The 20,576-nt window shown below is 30.8% G+C and overlaps 2 protein-coding genes across 4 annotated transcripts in view; one reads left to right on the top strand and one right to left on the bottom strand.

The window, feature by feature from the left end:
- LOC142333858 (facilitated trehalose transporter Tret1-like) overlaps nucleotides 1–17,247 on the top strand; it is a 122,368-nt gene extending 105,121 nt beyond the window's left edge. Inside the window, exons 5-7 of the mRNA XM_075381421.1 lie at nucleotides 1,243–1,451; nucleotides 7,109–7,378; nucleotides 10,192–17,247. Coding sequence (XP_075237536.1) covers nucleotides 1,243–1,451; nucleotides 7,109–7,378; nucleotides 10,192–11,046 — 1,334 coding nt within the window. The 3' untranslated portion in view covers nucleotides 11,047–17,247. The remainder of the gene's footprint in view (nucleotides 1–1,242; nucleotides 1,452–7,108; nucleotides 7,379–10,191) is intronic.
- Nucleotides 12,367–20,576, bottom strand: part of LOC142333857 (uncharacterized) — a 53,109-nt gene continuing 44,899 nt past the window's right edge. Inside the window, exons 16-18 of one of the 3 annotated variants that reach the window (XR_012758724.1) lie at nucleotides 19,717–19,871; nucleotides 17,282–17,395; nucleotides 12,367–12,505 (exon numbers count right to left, since the gene is read on the bottom strand). Coding sequence is in view for 1 of the 3 variants with exons in the window: in XM_075381420.1 (XP_075237535.1) it covers nucleotides 19,732–19,871 (140 nt within the window). In the remaining 2 variants the exon portion in view is untranslated. Of the gene's footprint in view, nucleotides 12,506–17,281; nucleotides 17,396–18,176; nucleotides 19,000–19,716; nucleotides 19,872–20,576 lie in introns of those variants that run through there. The other 2 variants (XR_012758723.1, XM_075381420.1) reach the window with 2 other exon arrangements.

Below are 20,576 nucleotides of genomic sequence, written 5' to 3'. Positions count from 1 at the left end.
GTCTGCCCCCACACCCTCCAACACCTCATTCTCGAGCAAGGCCTTTAGTTCTTCCTTGATCTTGCTTGTGTATCCAGACACCGCCTTCCAGTTACTCTCCGATTCCAGAAGTACTGCCTGGACCTTTTCAACTGTAAACATGATCTCTCTGTTGATGTTACTCAGCAGTTCCACTGTCGCATCCTCAAACCTGGAGGAAGGAAAAATACACATGCAAAGGAGTCTTCTCTTCATCACAAACTGGGCAAGATTGAGAGTTATCCAACCCAAATCTAAATAGGTAGGAGGACCTGAATCCCTCGATGGCCCACCAGGAACTGAGTCAAACAGTAATCAAGCGAGCCATGGAGTCGATCACACCAACTCCTGATGTCCCCCACCAAACAGTGCATCCTCTGCCTTTATCGTCACCATCCCATCGCCGCTGCCGCATAACCATTAATTCATCCATCAGCATCTTCCTTTCAGTAGGTAATACCCTACTGAAAGGAAGATACCCTAACTCTCACAACTTCCTGCGGCGTTCTATAGCAACAGCTGTTGGAAGGAGCCCACCAGCACCTCCACAGTCACCCTGAAGTATGCAGACACCACTTGATGGCAACATCTCCTATGCACCCCTGTATCTAGCGTATTTAATAACTCCACCCCACACCTCTACTCTATATAAGAGTGTGGAGTGGGCCATACTCTTATACCATGGGCCACACACCTAGTAGGAGTCTCCTCCTCTCCAATCTAGGGCCGTTGTGATTACGAAGCAGTCCAGTCATCAGCCTCAGTACCCTGTCTGCCTTTTTGCTAGCCTCAAGTGCGGGAGCACCAAATCGAAGCCAGATGTCAATCCAGATGCTTGATTGCAGATCGAGAGGCAATTCCTTGACCCCCCAAGATTAGTGGGTTTCTCTTTTGCTGCCAAAATTACAACTGGCTCAGATTTATCTGAAGCCATCCACGACCCTACAATGCATCCCAATCTTTATGGTACAATAGGCATTGCGGAGTCTGTCTCTTGGAGCCCATCTCCACAACCAAAGCAAGATCGTCAGCATAGCTGATGAGATTGAGATTTTACATTACCATGTACCGAACAAAATCTTATTGTTATTTTCAATTTACTGGGATCTAATTTTTTTTAATTTTAAAATTGAATTTCTGCTCATGAATATGACATCCAGTATTTTTTTAACTTATTTTTAATTTTATCTAAAACAATATCATATTTTTATTATTTGATTACAGCAAGTGTACATTCAACAGCAGCTCCAATGGGTTCTATACTGGCTGGACCAATGATGGACAGATTAGGTCGCAGGACGACCTTACAGTTATCTCTTATACCAATAATTGCTGGATGGACTTTTATGAGTTTAGCCCCCAACCACATTGTGCTTGTTATTGGAAGGCTTTTAGCAGGATTTGCTGTTGGCATGATACCAGGACCTAGTCAGGTATTCCATTTTTTTTTTTTAAATTATTTTTTAATTGCAATTATAGTTACAGTAATGTTTATAAATTTATTAAAAATTTTCCTGGCATTAATAAAATTCCTGAACTGATTTTTAATGGTAAATTGGTAAAACTGTGTCTCTCCTGAGGCACAAAGATTTGAAATGTAGTAAAATCTAGTTCCCCAATCCTTTATGATATTACAAGAGATTCTCAGTCAATGCTCTTAAATACCATCCACCAACTAAATCTCTAAATCGCTTATGAACAGGAGTGATGAGATGGAAACAAATAACACTAAGGGGCGGATATATTAAAGGAGACACAAGATAGCGCTGCAGACAAATCCAGGACTACAAACACCTTCTTCTAGTATACTCTCTGATGATGACTCATAACTCATAACTACCTGATATCAAAATAACAAACTATTTAAGTAGGCCAGTATTGGAAGAATCAAATCTAATGCACTTCGGATATGTAACTATATTTTTTTTGTCTTCAGTCATTTGACTGGTTTGATGCAGCTCCTCAAGATTCCCTATCTAGTGCTAGTCGTTTCATTTCGGTATACCCCCTACATCCTACATCCCTAACAATTTGTTGTACATATTCCAAACATTGCCTGCCTACACAATTTTTTCCTTCTACCTATCCCTCCATTATTAAAGCAACTATTCCAGGATGCCTTAATTTGTGGCCTATAAGTCTGTCTCTTCTTTTAGCTATATTTTCCAAATGCTTCTTTGCTCATCTACTTGCCGCAACTCCTCTTCATTTGTCACTTTATCCACCCATCTGATTTTTAACATTCTCCTATAGCAGCACATTTCAAAAGCTTCTAATCTTTTCTTCTCAGATACTCTTATCGTCCAAGTTTCACTTCCATATAAAGCGACGTTCCAAATGTATACTTTCAAAAATATTTTCCTGACATTTAAATTAATTTTTGATGTAAAAAAATTATATTTCTGACTGAAGGCTCGTTTCGCCTGTGCTATTCAGCATTTTATGTCGCTCCTGCTTCGTTCATCTTTAGTAATTCTACTTCCCAAATAACAAAATTCTTCTACCTCCATAATCTTTTCTCTTATTTTTACGTTCAGTGGTCTATCTTTGTTACTTCTACTTCATTTTATTACTTTCGTTTTGTTCTTGTTTATTTTCATGCGGTAGTTCTTACGTAAGACTTCATCCATGCCATTCATTGTTTCTTGTAAATCCTTTATACTCTCAGCTAGAATTACTATATCATCAGCAAATCATAGCATCTTTATCTTTTCACCTTTTACTGTTACTCCGGATCTAAATTGTTCTTTAACAACATTACCTGTTAGTTCTATGTAAAGATTAAAAAGTAATGGGAATAGGCAACAACCTTGTCGGACTCCCTTTCTTATTACGGCTTCTTTCTTATGTTCTTTAATTATTACTGTTGCTGTTTGGTTCCTGTAAATGTTAGTAATCGTTCTTCTACATCTGTATTTGAACCCTAATTTTTTTAAAATGCTGAACATTTTATTCCAGTCTACATTATCGAATGCCTTTTCTAGTCTATAAATGCCATGTATGTTGGTTTGTTTTTCTTTAATCTTCTTCTACAATTAATCTGAGGCCTAAAATTGCTTCCCTTGTTCCTATACTTCTCCTGAAACCAAATTGGTCTTCTCCTAACACTTCTTCCACTCTCCTCTCATGTAATTACATAATGTATAATAATTTTGTTAAGCATAGCTCGTTGGAGTATAAGTATATAATTATAGTTAATACAAAAAAAACTGCTTACCAACAATTGAATTCAACTCTACTATATGACTACTGTATTTCAATATTTTATGGGACAACAGTAGAGACCACCAAATTGACAGGACGTTTATGTTGACATAATTTTAAAACATATGATGACTAACTCATATGTCTTAAGTAAATATTGCAATTTTCTTATAATTTTACGTGAAGTTTTCATTAATGTTATAAATAGGACGAATATGAGAGTTCCTGAAGATGGAATTTAATTCAAAAAACGCTTGAATGCATCGAATTGAATTGTTGGTAAGTGGTTTTTTGTATATTAACTATAACCAAATAATGCATTACCTGATAATGTACATTTGAAAAGTAGTTATGCATTGTATTTAACTATCAATAAATAACACTTTAGAATTTTTATTCTTACCAAGATTGGTTTTGTTTTTTTATTTTTTCATAAAACTTTTATACTCTAAATACAGCATCATTTTTATGATAAAATTGTTATTTGATCAAGGGATTCAAATCACACCAAAATTTTTTTACTGAACCCTTGATCTTTTTCACAATTCTATTGTTATTGTATAGCCAACATTCATGGCATGAGTGGTAGCATCTCAGCCTTTCAACCGGAGGCCCCAAGTTTGAATCCCGGTCAGGCATGGCATTTTCACACACTACAACATTCCATTTGCATATCCCATTTAATGGCATAATGGAAAATTTAATGGCATCAATGCCGCACATATAGAAGTAATCTGGCCAAGTTTAATGTCAAAATTGGTCCACTAGCTTTAGTGATATAAGGAGTGCAAGACCGAACACACACACGTACATTAATTCCTGGAAAATTTCCATCTGGTTTTTTGGGTTCTTTAGGTGTCAAAATGTCAAGATCTGGTGAAAACTGCAAATGCTCATATTATTTCTTTTTTCCTGTTTAGTCTCCGGTAACTACCGTTTAGATAATTCTTCAGAGGATGAATGAGAATGATATGTATGAGTGTAAACGAAGTGTAGTCTTGTACAGTCTCAGTTCGACCATTCCTGAGATGTGTGGTTAATTGAAACCCAACCACCAAAGAACACCAGTATCCATGATCTAGTATTCAAATCCGTGTAAAAATAACTGGCTTTACTAGGACTTGAATGCTGGAACTCTCGACTTCCAAATCAGCTGATTTGGGAAGACGCGTTAACCACTAGACCAACCCGATGGGTTGCATATGCTCATATTGGATGATTACAACAATACTTTCCTTTCTAAAGCTATAGCTCTGCTACAGCACTAGACAGGAAAGTAAAAATGAAAGTTAACCTCTTCATTGGCTCACAAATTTAATATTAAATATGCATATAGGTCAAATGTAGAATTTTTATAATTGTTTGAAAAAACCTATATATAATTTTAAAACTAAGTAATTAACTTGACATTTTAACATTAAGAAAATTTCTCTTACCCAGATAAAAATTTTATATAAACACTTAATATCCCAGCAATTATAATTTAAAATTATATCAGATCAAGTGCTTATTGAACAAACAAACAATCTAAAATATGACTACGTTACAAGTAGTTTTCACCTAACAACATATTTATTATAAATTTAGAGTTTCAAGTATCATCATTGTACTTAAGAATTATTTCTAAGGTGTTTATATGAATTATAAGAGATAAACTTTTTAAGTATTAATTAAAGGTTAAGAAAAAGTAAATGTATTTTTATATAAATAAGATATTTTTGTAGATTTATTTAAATATAATATAATTTATAGATATAATAAATATTTAATATTCTTAAATATTGCTGATGCAGCAGCAAAATTGTAAAGTGAAAGTGTAGGAATTAGCTAAAATGTTGGTTATCAGAGTTTTTGTAAATATAGATGTTTCAATATAAAAAAAACAAAAAAAAAAGTTATAGAAATTTCCAGATTTTTATATTTACAAATGTGTGTTGGCTTGTAATTTTACTAATATTTCCTAAACTGGTTGAATGTAAATTCTTTGCAAATGGTTAAAAAAAATTCTATATACAAGGCATAGACGGAATTAAATTTTGAACAAAATTCAAAACTGGAGATAGTTGTTTTTACAACAGTTTTTTGCATTTTGATCATTTAAAATTGAACTTTAGTACAATAAAAGTGCTAAGTAAGTTATTTCAAATTCCAACATTTCAAGTTGATCAGATTTAGGGTTGGGGGATATGCACATTATTTCTGAACAGTTTTTGTCTCCTATCTAGAAAACCCAGCGACGAAAAATGGTGAAATTTGATACAAATATTTGGTTATATATATATATATATATATACACAATATATATATTTATTGTGTCCATAAAATAACAGTGGGGTTTTAAATGATTATAACTTCAGAACAAAGCATTGTAGAGAGATGAACCATGTGTTAAATAAAAGAGGAACAGTCCAAGTTTCTTACCTGTTCAATAGATTTTGATGTATGCTCCCTTAATTGTCCTGCAAACATCAAGATGATATTCAGTCTCTTGCCATACATGGCAGAGAACATGTGGCTTGATAGAAGGAACAACTTCAGTGATCATTTCTTTTAAATGATCCAGACTTTGAACTTGAATACACTTGTGTTTTTACATTACCCCAAAAATAAAATATCCATTCGTATAAGGCTGGAGAGTGTGGGGGGCCAGGCAATCTACCCTTCTTGTCCGACCCATCACTGAGAAAATGTTTCATCAATAAAATCCTGCATGATTGCGACAAAATGTGGAGGAGCTCTGTCTATGGTATTGTGGGATGCTGCATATCCTTCTAATATATTCAGGAAAATGTTCCCCATTATTTTTTTTTTCAGCAAAAAAGAAGGGGCCAATTGTCTCATCCAATAGGGCACCACACAATTCACTTTTTCACTGTCATAGCATATGAAGATTCAGTACCCCGTATGTGAACATTATATGCTGATGAACTCGTCCAGAAACATAAAATGTTGCTTCATTAATGAAAATGGACTTGTTTAAAGAATCATCATCCTGTTCTAACCTATCCAGAAAATCTACAGCAAAATCAAATTGATTCACTTTGTTCTGTGAAGTTGTTGTAATGCCTGAACTTTGTATGCAGTGAAATGTAACTGTCTTTTTAACACATTGTGAACAATTGTTTTAGGAATGTCTAGAACACTTTCGCACAGATTTGTTCAGGCTACACAAGAAACTTGTTTGCACTGCTTCGTTTCATCAGACACTGATGGCTACCCTGGACGTGTTTGCTTCAGTAGGCTGCGCTTGTTTCTTTGAGTTGTTTGTCCCATCGCCGAATGTTATTTTCATGGGGGTTCTTGATGGTATTCACGCCTAATATGTTTAATTGACTCAAATGTAGCAAGCCACAATTTGCACTGAACCTTCCTCTGCACCGCAAACTTAAATGACTAACATCCATGTGATGCTTGCAAGTACTGGAAACACAACGTGCACGCACTAGCTTTCGTACACATAAATGTAGAGCGTTTCTTTTTCATTTAATGTACAGTTCATTTCTCTATAATGCTTAATTCTAAAGCTATAATAATAACTTAAAACCCCACCATTATTTTATGGCACACTAAATAGTTCTGGGATATATGAATGGTGCTAATACAATAAATTAATACATAATTTTAATTATTTTAGTATTTTTAATACAGTTTAATTAAACATTTCAATCATGAGTGAAGGTGCAAAATCCCATCAAAGTACTAAAATAGTAAAAAAATTAAGAAAAGATATATGTCATACTTCAATATTCTGTACTAGGTGATTTAATTTAATAGAATTTAAAGTATAATTTATCAGTACAGAGGAATAATATGAATAAAAATATTAATTTCAGTTAATAATATATATATTTTTTATTATTATTATTATTAATTTTTTCTTTTTCAGGTTTTAATTAGTGAAATATCTGAACCAAAATTACGAGGATTATTTTCAAGCATGACAAGTGCATCATATGCACTGGGTATTTTATTAGTTTATGCAGCTGGTCGTAGTCTTCATTGGAGAGTAGTTGCAGGAGTAGGTACAGTGTTACCAATTCTTGCTATCTTTACATTATTCTTTTTACCAGAAAGTCCAGTTTGGTTAGTAAATAAGGATCGTCCTAAAGAAGCCAAAAAATGTTTATTGTTATTACGTGGTGGAAATGAACTTAAAGTAAGTAGAAAAAAGAAAGTTTGTACTTTACATATAGTTATTATTATAATTGCAGCAAAAATTTCTTTAACTTAAAATTTACAGGAATAAGAGCAATGGGAACTTTGCATTTCGTACAAAAGGTTTTGGGCTTAAATTTCAATTCAATTTAGTGTGAAATTTTTTATGTATATATAAAGTTCATATCATTTTCATAAAAAGGATAATAGACATTGTAACAAAGTACTAGCTTGCAGTAACTAAAATAATAAATAAGAAAAACAAATACTTATCTCTACGGTAGCATCCTAGATTTTCAGTTCAAATAGACAAATTTTTTAAACATTATAATATTCATAATTATTCTCGTACACAAGCTCTGAGATTATATAAAATATTAATTACAAAAAAAATGAATGCCAAAAGTAAAAGCAAGTGGGTCATCAAAAAACATACTTCATTGTCACATCAACAATATCATTATCTAAAGCATATTTTATATTGATGAACAAGTTTTTATATATAAAAAAAAATTGTTTTTTAGATACTTTAATAATGACATTCTTTAAGTGCTCAATCATTTTAAATCATTCTTCAGATTGAGAAAAGATGTGAAGGTCACTAGGTATTAGTTTAATGACTCTAGAAATTAATAAAAAATTTTCCATAAAAATTGCAAAATTTGCCGGCAGCATGACAATCCATCTGTTATGAACACAATCAATTCACCTTAGTATCCTGTACTAACAGTTCTGATTTAGATAAACATCATTTGTGAAAATGTTTAACAGTAAACCTTTGTTATGGTTTTAATCAGGGGTGCAGTCGTAAATTTCCCAGTGCCAAAACATTTGATTTTATATTATAGCAGACCATAATGTTATGAAAAATGCACATTTATTTTAGTGTTTATATTATTTTGAAGCAGAACTTTTCTTTTTCATTTAAATTGATTAATGTTTTTGTATGAATTAGATTTATAGCGACTTATTCACAGTTTGCTTAAGGACACCTGAAATCGAAAACCATTTCCATCTGATCTGATTTAATAATTTAGGTTATATTTTTTATCAACCCACTTGTTGGTAACATATGAATAAAAATATAAGTGAAGTAGAGTTAGAAATCAAATCAATTTTAATATCCACAATAACATTTAATGCTTGAACATTTGTTACAAGAAATTCATCAAACACCATTTAAGGAAGCGATAATATCTTTCATTAAGAGATATGATAACAATGAATTTTTAATGTTAAAATAAAAGTCACAATTTAAGTTAAAACTTCCAAAAAGTGAAATGGTATTCCAGCACCACCTCTGATTTTATATCACAGGACATCTTTTGTTTACAGAAAAAGTCAGTAATAATCTTATATGCTTATCGATTGTTTAAATATTTCACCTTGAATCATACCAATCTGGAGTTTCTTAGTCTGATATTGATATAACAACATTTTATCACCAGTTATGGGAATAAACTTGCTTTCCTCTCTCTATATTAGTATTTCAAATGCATGGACAAATGGTATCTTTTATTTGTGTGTACAGAAACCTAATCACATATGGTTTACAATAAGTCTAGTTTTACTGCAATCAATTACATAACTGCACTCCATGAAATATCTAAGCAAGAAAAAAGTTGAACACTTCACATAAATACAAACGATCTGCTTTTCTGATATTAAAGTAGAAAACATTCTAATCCTTTTTACATTTTCCGGAATGTTTATCTTTATAATTTAAAAATTAATAAAAAAAAAATGTTGATAAAAATACTCGCGTTATTAATTTTATTTTTAATTTAGTCACTATGGACCACATTACATATTTTATGTAGTCTTATTCTACAATATTTCTTTGTAATTTCATTGCGCTCTTTCTTTTTTTTGACCACTGAATTTTAATTTTTTTTTAATTTGACTTTGAAACCAAGAAGTTTCTTAATTTTTTTCTAAAAATTCTCAACTCAGTTTCTCCCTGAAGATGTGATTTTTTGTTATACTTCCGAGAACAAAATTAATTCAGTTTTTCTGTTTTCAAACAATTTTAATATCTTCTTTGTCAATCTATTTTTCTCTAATCATTAAAGATGCTGGTACTTATGTATTAATGCCACCGCAGTTACAGTTTTATTTAAAAACAAAGTAGTCAATCAGATTTCAGTGGAAAATGAACAGTCTCTTTATTAATTTTAATAAATGGTTATTTATATTTATTTATTTTATAAATATAATTTAACCAAACTTAACCTACGCTCGCTAACCATTTAAATAACCATTTATTAAAATTAATAAAGAGGCTGTTTTGAATCTATGTTAAACTCTATATCGGCCAATTTTCCACCGAAATCCGATTGACTACTTTGTTTTTAAATAAAGCTGTAGCTGCGGTGGCGTTAATATGCAAGTACCTCCCATAAAACATTAATTTCTAACAGACTTGGTATTTTTTTTATGTATATTTCATTATATAATTTTCTATTTTCCAAGTTTCGTTCTTTTTTGTGGGTCTTAAAATTTTTCTTTCTCTTTTTTATAATCTTTTGATTTCTCCTTTACTTTTTAGGTAAAAACAATTCAATGCGTAAAGACTTTTTAGGCTTATTAATAATTATATTTCCCTCAATATCGACTAATATGAATGTTTAATAATCAAAAAAGAGTCGAATCAAGGTTTAGATTTTAAGTTAATTTTTTTTTGTTAACATATTTTGTTTTCAAATATATTTCAATAATCAATTAGTATATAACTCTTTTATCAATAAATCTATTATTTAATTATTAATTTTATAAATTCTCACTATATAATGTGATTTATCTGTGATGTTACAGGTACAAAATGAATTGCATACATTAGTAGGACATAGTAAAATGGTAAAAGATAAAGAGATGGCAGCAAAATTGGGTATAGAAGATACAACATTATGCGCCCCAGTACCTCATTGGTGGGAAATAATGACACAACCACAAGTATTCAAACCATTTTTTATAATATTAACATTTTGTTTATTACAAATATTATCTGGCTCATACGTCACAATATTTTACGGCGTTACATTAATATCCAGCGCTAGTCATACTAGTAGTCATGAATATGATTGTTTAACTATTGCAGTTATGACAGCATTAGTACGTTTTATTGTTTCAATTATTACTTCGATGTGTTTATTAAAATTAGGTCGTAGAAAAATCGGTATATGTTCCGGTTTAGGTACAACACTTGCATGTTTATCATTAGTAATATTTTTATACAGTAAAAGTTTTGCAACAGGAGCTGATGCGTTACCTAATGATCGTGATACTAAAATTATCGCTGGACTTATTATGATATACGTTGCGACAAATACTTTTGGAATATTTAGTTTACCGGTCATGATGATCGGTGAAGTTTTACCATCAAGTGTTCGTGGTAGTGTAAGTGGTATTTTACTAATGGTTATAAATTTAATGATATTTTCAACAACAAAATTATATCCGTCGATCGCTGGAATATTAGGACCGATCGGTGTATTTACAGTGTTCACAACAGTAGCGATAATAACAACGATTTACATATATTTATTTTTACCAGAAACACGTGATAGACCATTAACTCAAATTGAGGAATATTTTGCCGTTGGTAAAAATTATATATGGGGAAATAGAGATCGTGATTTAATGAAACGGAGAAGACATTCCATAATGTGATTTGTTTAAATAAAGAACAAAAGCAGGGTTATAAAATGTGTGGACATAATTAAAAAAACTTTATTACATAAAATATTGAACAATTTTCATTAATTTTTTTAATGTTTTGAATTAAATTCTTAAAAAAATTTTCTACTTTTAATTTCATTTATCTCATCTCATTAACTAAAATATTTTAATGTATGTAATAAAAACTCTTTTAAATAACACTTAAGAACTGATCTGATCTTGAAAATCTGTAATTTATGTTTTAATATTTATCCTTTATTGCATATTCACGTACGTTAAGCTTAGTGTAATGGTGTAATCATAAATATTAAACATCAGCCCAATTTAAAAAATTGGTGTTCGGATATAAAAACTGACTTTTTTTATAACCATTTTAAAAATATTGATTATGTTCATCAATGAAAGTACTAGTTTAGAAGAGGTACAAAATATTTAACCTTCATAAATAATATTTCTTTAAATAAATATATATATATTGTATATTTATAATCAAAAAACCACTGGAACAACCCAAGTACAGAATTAAAATTCATTATTTTCATTTCATTACAGAACTGTAATTCGGTACTTGGGTTGTTCAATTGGTTTTTGATAATAAAAATACAATATATTGGTACAGAGGAATATGGGTCTTATAAGTATTGTCTTTAGAAAAGTCATATATAGATATATATAATAAAATTATTTTTCTAAATTTTTGTTTAGTCCACGAATGCTTTCATAGTACTTTATATGATGAATATGTATATGGACAAAATGTTACGATGATTTTGTAAAATTAGTGGAATGAATGAATGAATGAACTATGTAGAAGTACTAAAAAATGGTTTCACGTAAAAAAAAATCAATAAAAGCTGAATAATTTAAAATTCCAGATAATTTAAATGATGTTAAAAGAAAAAAAAAACATTTATATTAATTGAAAAATGTGCTTTATTTTTTATAATCTATAACTGAAATTGATTACAAATAATAATTAATTGACCAAAAAATGATACACACTAAATTAAAATACAGTAATGATACAATTCCTATTCTGTATTTAATTACGTTAACTTTATGTATTTGATAATTTAAAATTATCATTGCATAATACATATGATCAAATACATGCGTAAAATTTTTTAATAACAGCATATTCTAATCCTGCGTCAATAAATCAGTTCTAAAAAAATTTGAAAATCCTTCTATTAAAGAACAGATGTATGAAGAATAGAAATACATTTTCTGTCTCTGCAAGGTTGAATAAATCAGTTGTATGTTCTTCAGATTATGCATATGAGGATCAACATATCTGATTAAAAATATTTTTAATATTTTTTTTAATTCTCTTTTTAAACTATTCCAAGAATCAAAACCTAATATAAATCATGTCTGTTTTAACTTAACACATGCACTGTACCGTGAAAATATATTTGTCTAAAATATAGAAGTTGAAGATTACAACATGCTGAAAAAAAAGAAATAATAAATAAATAAATAAATATAACTTGTGGAAATTAATAACTTTAATCATACTACCATTTCAGTGTATTCTATTCTCCTTTAATTACTTTTCCTTTTTCTTTATATATCATCTGTTCTTTGGTATACCTTTTCATCTTTTTCCTTCTTTCATATACGAGGGATGTTCAATAATTAACGAGACAAATTGATGTAGAAAAAAAAATTATTCAATGACAATGAAACTTACACTACTTTTCAACATAGACTCTAGCAACATTTAGATACTTGCCCCACCTTTCTGTGAGCTTTCTGATTCCTGCAGCATAGAAGTCTTTACCTAGCTGTTTGAACCATTCGTGAACAGCTTATTGACTGCTTCATTGTTGTTGAACTTCTACCATGTAAAAAGTCTTTGAGTAGGCCAAACAAATGAAAATCAGACGGGGCAAAAATCTGGGTTGTAAAGAGGATGTGGCAACACCTCCTAACCCAACTTCTCAAACAGCTGGAACTTCCTGTTTCTTCTGTTCCCTAAGTGATGTAGGGATACAAGTTGTCATGCAAGAGGATCACACCTTTTGAGAGCGTACCCTGATGTTTTTACCTTATCACGGGCTCACTTTCTGTTGGAGCACATTGTACTCACTGTTTATGGTATGTTGTTCTTCTAAACAGTCACTAAAAATTGGGCCTTTTAAGTCCCAGAAAACTGTCTACATCACTTTACCACCTTTTTTTTTCTCTTAGCTCCCCTGGGCCGGACCGACTTGTTGGTACTACGCCACCCAGGGGAGTGTCTTTAAACTCAAATAGGCCTCCCCACCTACCGGCTATATACCGGCATGGCTGGTCGGCCTACCGGTTAGCTCTTTTTGAGAGTATTGCCCTTTTTGGACACCATGCCATACCTAGTGTGTCGTGACGTGGTGCCGGGTCTTTTCGGTATTCAGTGTGCTGTTACCTGACTGTTACCCATGGAGTCCTTGGTGGCTCATCAGTGCCAACACACCGCAGCATGTTGGAGCTCACCAGCAAGGCTGTCCACCCAGTCCTATTCTAGCCAACACTTTACCACCTGATGTGTGAGTTTTGAATTTTTTTGATGGGTAAATCCGAATGTTTCCAGTCAAGATTTTCCAGTTCGGATTGGCTCAAAATGGTGTATCCACGTTTCATCATAGGTTACAGTACGATCTAGAAAGAACATTACGTTCTGCTTCAGACTGTTCTTTGAAATGAGAAACAAATGCAAATCTTTATGGGATTGAGTCAACTGTTATGGAACCCATCTTCAACATGTTTTGTGATAATTCAGCATGCCATGTATGACTGAATGTGCAGTTCTAATACTAATATTAAACAAAAAACAGCAGTTTAGGAAATTTTGATTCACCTGTCTTTGTGAATAAGATCATTTATATGATTTTGCAGCTCAGTAATTAAAACTTAAACTGGCCTTCCAGAGCTATGGAGATCAGTCACACTTGTTCTGCCCGAATTAAACTATTCTGCCCCATTTATACACATTACTGCAGTTAATTCACCATACTGTTTCAATATTCTTGAGTAAATATTCGCCAGTTCCATACCTTCCGATAGCACTGAACATTGCTCTTCGGCATATATATTTCAAGCAAAGCTGACATTCTGAAACCAAAAATAGGTTATTTTTAGATTAATTATGATTGAACAGCTGATTAAATGTGTTCCCAAGGTTGCCAACTTGACCTTCAAAAAGTTTCATTGTCATTGAATGAACTATTTTTTGTCTAATTATTAAATGTCCCTCTTATATTTCTAAAACGATCTTTACTTATTTCTACAAATATATTTAGTTTTTTTTACTCCCTCTCCCCAGGAGCCAGATCCCCTTATCCAGCATAATTCAGCCCTGGGGGTGCCATTGCCTCTAACTCCGGAGTGGTCACTCTGAGCCCAGTTATGCCATTCCTAGCTGCATCACCCAGGACTAGGTCCTTACATGCCTTGCCTCTAATGTGGATCCTCCCAAAGAGAAACCCTCACCAGGACTCTGGTCTTACCATGTATCTAACCGTCCAAATTACCCCGCAGAGCCTGGCTATTCCGTTCTCCAGAGGCATCTCCTAGACGGCCAAGTTTTGGTCTTTAACAATGCCCCCTTTACCCAAGGCACCCTTGCTTCCCACAAATTGGCAATTTAAATTCCTTCCACCTCCTCCACAAACTGACGCTCCTCAACAGCTTTTTTCTTCATTATGCGCCCAACCATCCCGGCGATCAAAGCCCAGTTCCTCGGACCATGGAGCAACGCTACCATTATATTTTCTGGCATAACCTTACCAATCAACACCAGAACTTCTCTTCTGTCTGCAACCCATCTATTACAATAAAAGATGATATGCTCTGCTGTGTCACTTTCATCACAGTAAAAGCATCTCTTCGACCCCCTCCGTTTTCTTTCATAGAGGTACATGTTGTAACAGCCGTGACCAGACAAGAATTGCGTCAATTAAGTTAATTCGTCATGTTTCCTTGCCAGCCACGGCTTCAACTCTGGAATCAATTTCCAGGTACAACTCCCAACCTGGGCCCCATTCCACCTCGTCTGCCAATCCTCCATCAACCTTTGTCTCACCTGGTTCCTTGGGAGGCCCTCAGACAATATTCTCCTCAGCGACCAAGTCAAACAGAGGCAAGGCCGCTATCATTAGTGCTGCCTCCGTCAACACAGTTCAGTAGGCCCGGGATACACCGATGGCCAACGATCGCTACAGGCTGATGAGCCTCTACCTCACTGTCTTCTTTTGCCGAGCTCTCCTCCGATTTGGCATCGAAATATACTTAGTAAAATTTAATTAAACCAACCTCTATTTTTGCTGGCCTCTGTGGCATGAGTGATAGCTTGCTTCTTGGTCTTTCATCTGGAGGTCCCGGATTTGTATCCCGGTCAGGCATGGCATTTTCACATACACTACAAATCATTCATTTCATCTAAAGCAATACCTAATTGTAGACCCAAAGGTTAAAAAAAAAACCTCTATTTTTTTGTTATTTATCTCTGAGTTGTAACAACTGCAAGTATTTTAATATAAAATATATCTTAAATATGGCAAAATTAAAAAAAAAAAATTACTATCCTGCAATATATTATATAATTATAATTAAGTAAAACGTGAGTTAATAAAATTTTAAAGAACTGATTAAATTTTCCGTTTAGAAAAAAAAATTAAAAGTATTAATAAACTGATCTCTTGTTCAAAAAATAAAAAGTAATCTAAAGATATGATATAAAAACAAATTGTGAGATCTACTTGAGTATTTATAAAAACATAAAACTTATAAAAAAAATACTTTTATTACACAGTACGATTAAAGTATTTTAAAATTACATAACATATTTTTATAATTAATAATTTTATTACATAAAAAAAATAAACGAAATGAAACCTATTGTTTGAACAATTCACAATTCATTTTATATTTAAACATTAAGATTTTTAAATACATTAATTAAAATTAATTTACATAAAGTACAGGGCATATGCATCAAAACTCATTCTTTTTTATTATTATTTTTTTAATAAGGAAAAAAATATATAGATAATATATATTCTAATTTTTCTTGATACATTTTCTGATCTACTCTAGCTAGAAAAAAAATTCTTTAAATTTAATAATCTTCAGTAAAACTGGAGAAACCTGGATTTGTATCATTCCTGTTATAGAACTACTTTTTTGTCATTTAGATATTGTTAAGAAGTGTTTAAAATATAATTTACATAGTATATAATTTACCAACATTATTTTTACTATAAAAATGAAAATAATAATTTTTTTTTTTAATTATTATTTTGTTGTAAATAACTTGTAAATAATCACGTAAATGTAGGTTTAATTGTATGATTTAAATAATAAAAATGTACAAATTATAAAATGAAGGAAAACAAATTAATCTGTTAAAATTTTGACAAGATTTATTTTAATTTTTAAAATTTGTAATTATTAATAACTTCAGACATGTGTTTATATATATATATCTTAACAACTAATGAAAATGAGATGGAAGGAATGAGAGGTAAAATTTATGGGAATCAAACTTAAGATCAGCTATTATAGAATCTGTAATTTTAACTAACATATTGACTGGATATCTAATTGAATGACGTCCATATATTTTACAAAACTTCTCTGGATAATGTAAAAAATTTCTTTTCTGAATCTACATTATTAACATCCCAAGATTGTAGAGAAAATTTTCAATAAAATTCATAAGAGTAGAAAAATATTATGTAATAAATAAATTTTAATATATTTAGCAGTCGTAAAATCTGGATAATTTTAACTTATCATAATACTAACTGCTAAAAGGTTGAGTTTGATTCCCAGCTAGTTCTTTTATTTTATTTTTAAATTTTATAACATAGCCGAAAGAAATATATATAATGAGAATATTGTTCAACAACAAGTTTTGAATTTATCTGATCAATTTTTTTTACAATTATTGTAATTATATATATTGTATAATTAATTTAATAAAAAAATGTGATAATAGGTTTAGTTGTTATGTAAATTTTATTATTTTTATTTACATATTATATATTAGCATAGAAGTATATATAGGCTTTATTTCTGATAATGTATAAAAAATGTAACTATAATTATTATAAATAATTTTGTACAACAGTTATAAAAATTAACAAATAACTAATATATTTTGTACTTAGTTAAATTGTTATAAATAATAATAAATTTTATGTTTTTAAATATCTGTTTTATATTTTATTAATATTTAACTTACCTTTAACTATCCTTTAATTTTTTGGATAAAGAACTTTTTAGATTCTATTTTTAAATGAAATAGAATAAAAAAAGCTCACTATATAGTTGTAGGACTTTCCCATCATGCAGCTATCTATAAATGAAATATAAATATAATTAATATATTAATGACATATTTAAAAAATCCCATGTTATAATTACAAGATAATAATACTGACTTGAGGTTAAAACCGCAAATTTAAAATCTGGTATTACTAAAAAAGAGCTACTATTTCAACAATTTAAAATATTAGAATCTTTTTAAGTGCCCTTGAAAATGTATAAATTGATACCTCACCTGACCATGCTTGTTACTTTTTGGGCGAACCCCAAAGTAGGAGTCAAAGTTTAATTTGATAAAAAATCTTTTTTTAAAGCAATCTTGATTACAATAAAAAAAGAGAGAGAAAAAATGCTTGATTTTTGGTTGGGTCTGGCCATTTGGTGGGGTTTGGGGTTCCTAATTTAGTAAAGATTTATATGCGTAATTAGATGACAATAGAAGAAACCAGAGAGAAAAACAACCATCACAATGATCACAGCAAAGATTCAAAATTTTAGAGCATTTTTTGGGGTGGTGGCGCGATTTTGCAAGTTTTTTTGAAAATATTGTTATTTTTTAATTGTTAACAAATTTTTCCTAAGAAAAATATTACCTTAATTAGGTGAAATCTCGAGATACTAAGAGTGACCTTACTCTACAGCCTCACCACCCCCTTGACCTTTTAAGTTGAAAATTTAATGGTATCAATGCCCCATATATATATATATATATATTTATATGATCAACTTAAGAACAGAACAATAAATAAAGTAGGATGGATGACACTTACCTTATTTTGATCACATATAAAAAAAATGTTTATGCAAATTTCTCGCATCATCAGTTGCAATACGTTTCTTTTTTCAAATAGTTCATATCAAATTACATATTACACATAAATATTATAAAATAATAAAAATTTTTTGACTTTTTATAAAAAAAAAAAAAACAATAAAAACTTAGATAAAATAAGTTTATATATAAAGTCACCAGTTTGTTTTCAATATATATTCGATTGCGAGTTTATAGCATTAATTTCAGCCTTCAGTTTTTTTTTGAAAAGCTCACAAATTATTTGCAATATATATGTTTTGTTGTCTTCTATAAAGTCTTTCATTTTATTCTCTAAGTATGTTAGAGTAGCTTGCAAGAAGAAACCTTGCGTGACAAAATTTTTGCTTAATGTTCGATGTTTTCCTTTACTTGCTTTTTTACAGCGTTGTCTATGTAATTTTCTATTATTGGTAAATCTGTTTTACTGAGAAACTCGCTAAATTGTTTTGCTTGATTCAGTCAATTGCTAAATTGTTTTTTAATGTGTTTTGCTTGATTCAGTCTTTCCAGATTGATAAACAGCTCGCTCAAACTGGTTGTGTATTCGGTGAACATATTTTTCACTCGGAAAAAATTGATGGCATAGTTATCACCTTCTGGGTCGGCCACAGAACACAGTTGTTTCCCTTTCATATCGCAATCACTGTCGTCAGTTAACACGAATCGCTCACCAAATAGTTCGTTTATCCTTTTATTGAATTTGTCAAACATAGCAGTTACGTATTGGAAATTGATGCAACACGAATCCTATGCCTGGTGTCCTCATGAAACTCTTGTGCACTTTCGGGAACTACACCACCTGTGTAATTTCGGCATGTCATCTGTGTAAGAAAAAAATATACAATAAAATAGATAAGTCATTAATGTCCACATTTTGGTCTTTAGAGTTTGGTAAAAGCAATAATTTCATTGCACAAGAGTAGCCAACGAGAGCGGAATCAATAATCATCGCTTTTGTCGTAACCATTACAATTATGGTTAGAATATTTATGGCCAGGAATCCTTAAGTTAGCTTTCTACATAAGAAAAAATTATTAAAAAAAAGCAATAACCCATTAAAGTTCATATTCTACGATTCCAATTTCTCTTAGCTCTTCAATTATTGAGATAATTTCATTTCGAACGCCAGCATAGTAGGTCGCACATAGTTTGTCCCTGGAACTTTCGATTCGTCTATCATTTATAAGTATAATTTCTATCTTTTTCCCTTTTTTTGGACTACCGACGATTGACTGTTACATAGCAGAAATGTTTATCCTCCCTCCCCTATAAAGAAGTGTTTATCCTCCACCCCAGTAAAGAAGCTTTGCTGTCCAACAATTGGATGCGCTCAATGGATTTCCTTTCTATCTAGACGGGAAAGTAAAAGCTTTATTATGCATGCACTGGCATTTTTACTACATTATCAAACCATTTAAAAATCTTTTCACAAATTTATTTAAAAAGTAATTAAAACATTTTCTTTTATAGAAGCAATATTTACTTATAATATTGTTTACATTTAAATATAACAAAATAATTATAATTATATAAATTACATAAAGAAATACCAATCATTTATTTTTCCCAGCATCTTTAGCTCTTCCTTTTTTCTTAAGTTTATTTTTCTTTCTACGAATCTGTCTTTTTTTCTGGTTTTCAATTTTCTTTTTTGATTTTTCCTTCTTGATAAGTGGTTGAAGACCAATAATTGCTGTTACAGGGAAAAAATTACAAATGTTATTTACAAAATGAAATATATATATATATATATATAATTCATATATATTTTATTTGAGATTATAGTTCTTATGAATATTACACAATTATACAATGCAAAATTAAATATTCATACTGAATACAAATAGAAATAATAATAAAAACTGATTTATTTATTTTTTGCTTGATGAATTAATTCACCATTGAAGCTTTTACATGGGAATATGGAAATGGAATTTTGTATATGAAAAATATCATACCTGACTGGAATCCTAATAAACGGCTGAGATACAATCGCTCTGCCACAAAAATTGGTAGATTTATTAGTAATTATGAAATAAAAACCAATGCTTAATACACAATACTTGAACAGTTGTAAGAAATGCTTGCAACTCATTTGTACTTGTAACTGTATGACTGTTAGGTCATCTGGCAGTTTAACCCTTCGCGGGCAGCAATGTTTTATGGCTGTAGGCAAAAGACATTTTCAAAAAAAAAGTTCATGCAAAAACTACTTAAAGTAACTTAAAACATTAATTCATGCATAAAAATAACATATACATTGTGTTTTTGCTGAATTCTGCCAACAATCTGGTTAAGGAAACCAGATTTAATTATCTCGTGAGAAAAAAATATGCGAAAACGACACAAGTCTCACTGAGCACACTAGAATTTGCAAACTAGTTTGCAAATTTTAGAA

The sequence above is a fragment of the Lycorma delicatula genome, chromosome 13 (assembly GCF_047948215.1).
Source record: "Lycorma delicatula isolate Av1 chromosome 13, ASM4794821v1, whole genome shotgun sequence".
NCBI lineage: Eukaryota > Metazoa > Arthropoda > Insecta > Hemiptera > Fulgoridae > Lycorma > Lycorma delicatula.
The sequence above is the reverse complement of the archived record's forward strand: the minus strand, read 5'-3'. Positions and strand labels throughout refer to the sequence as shown.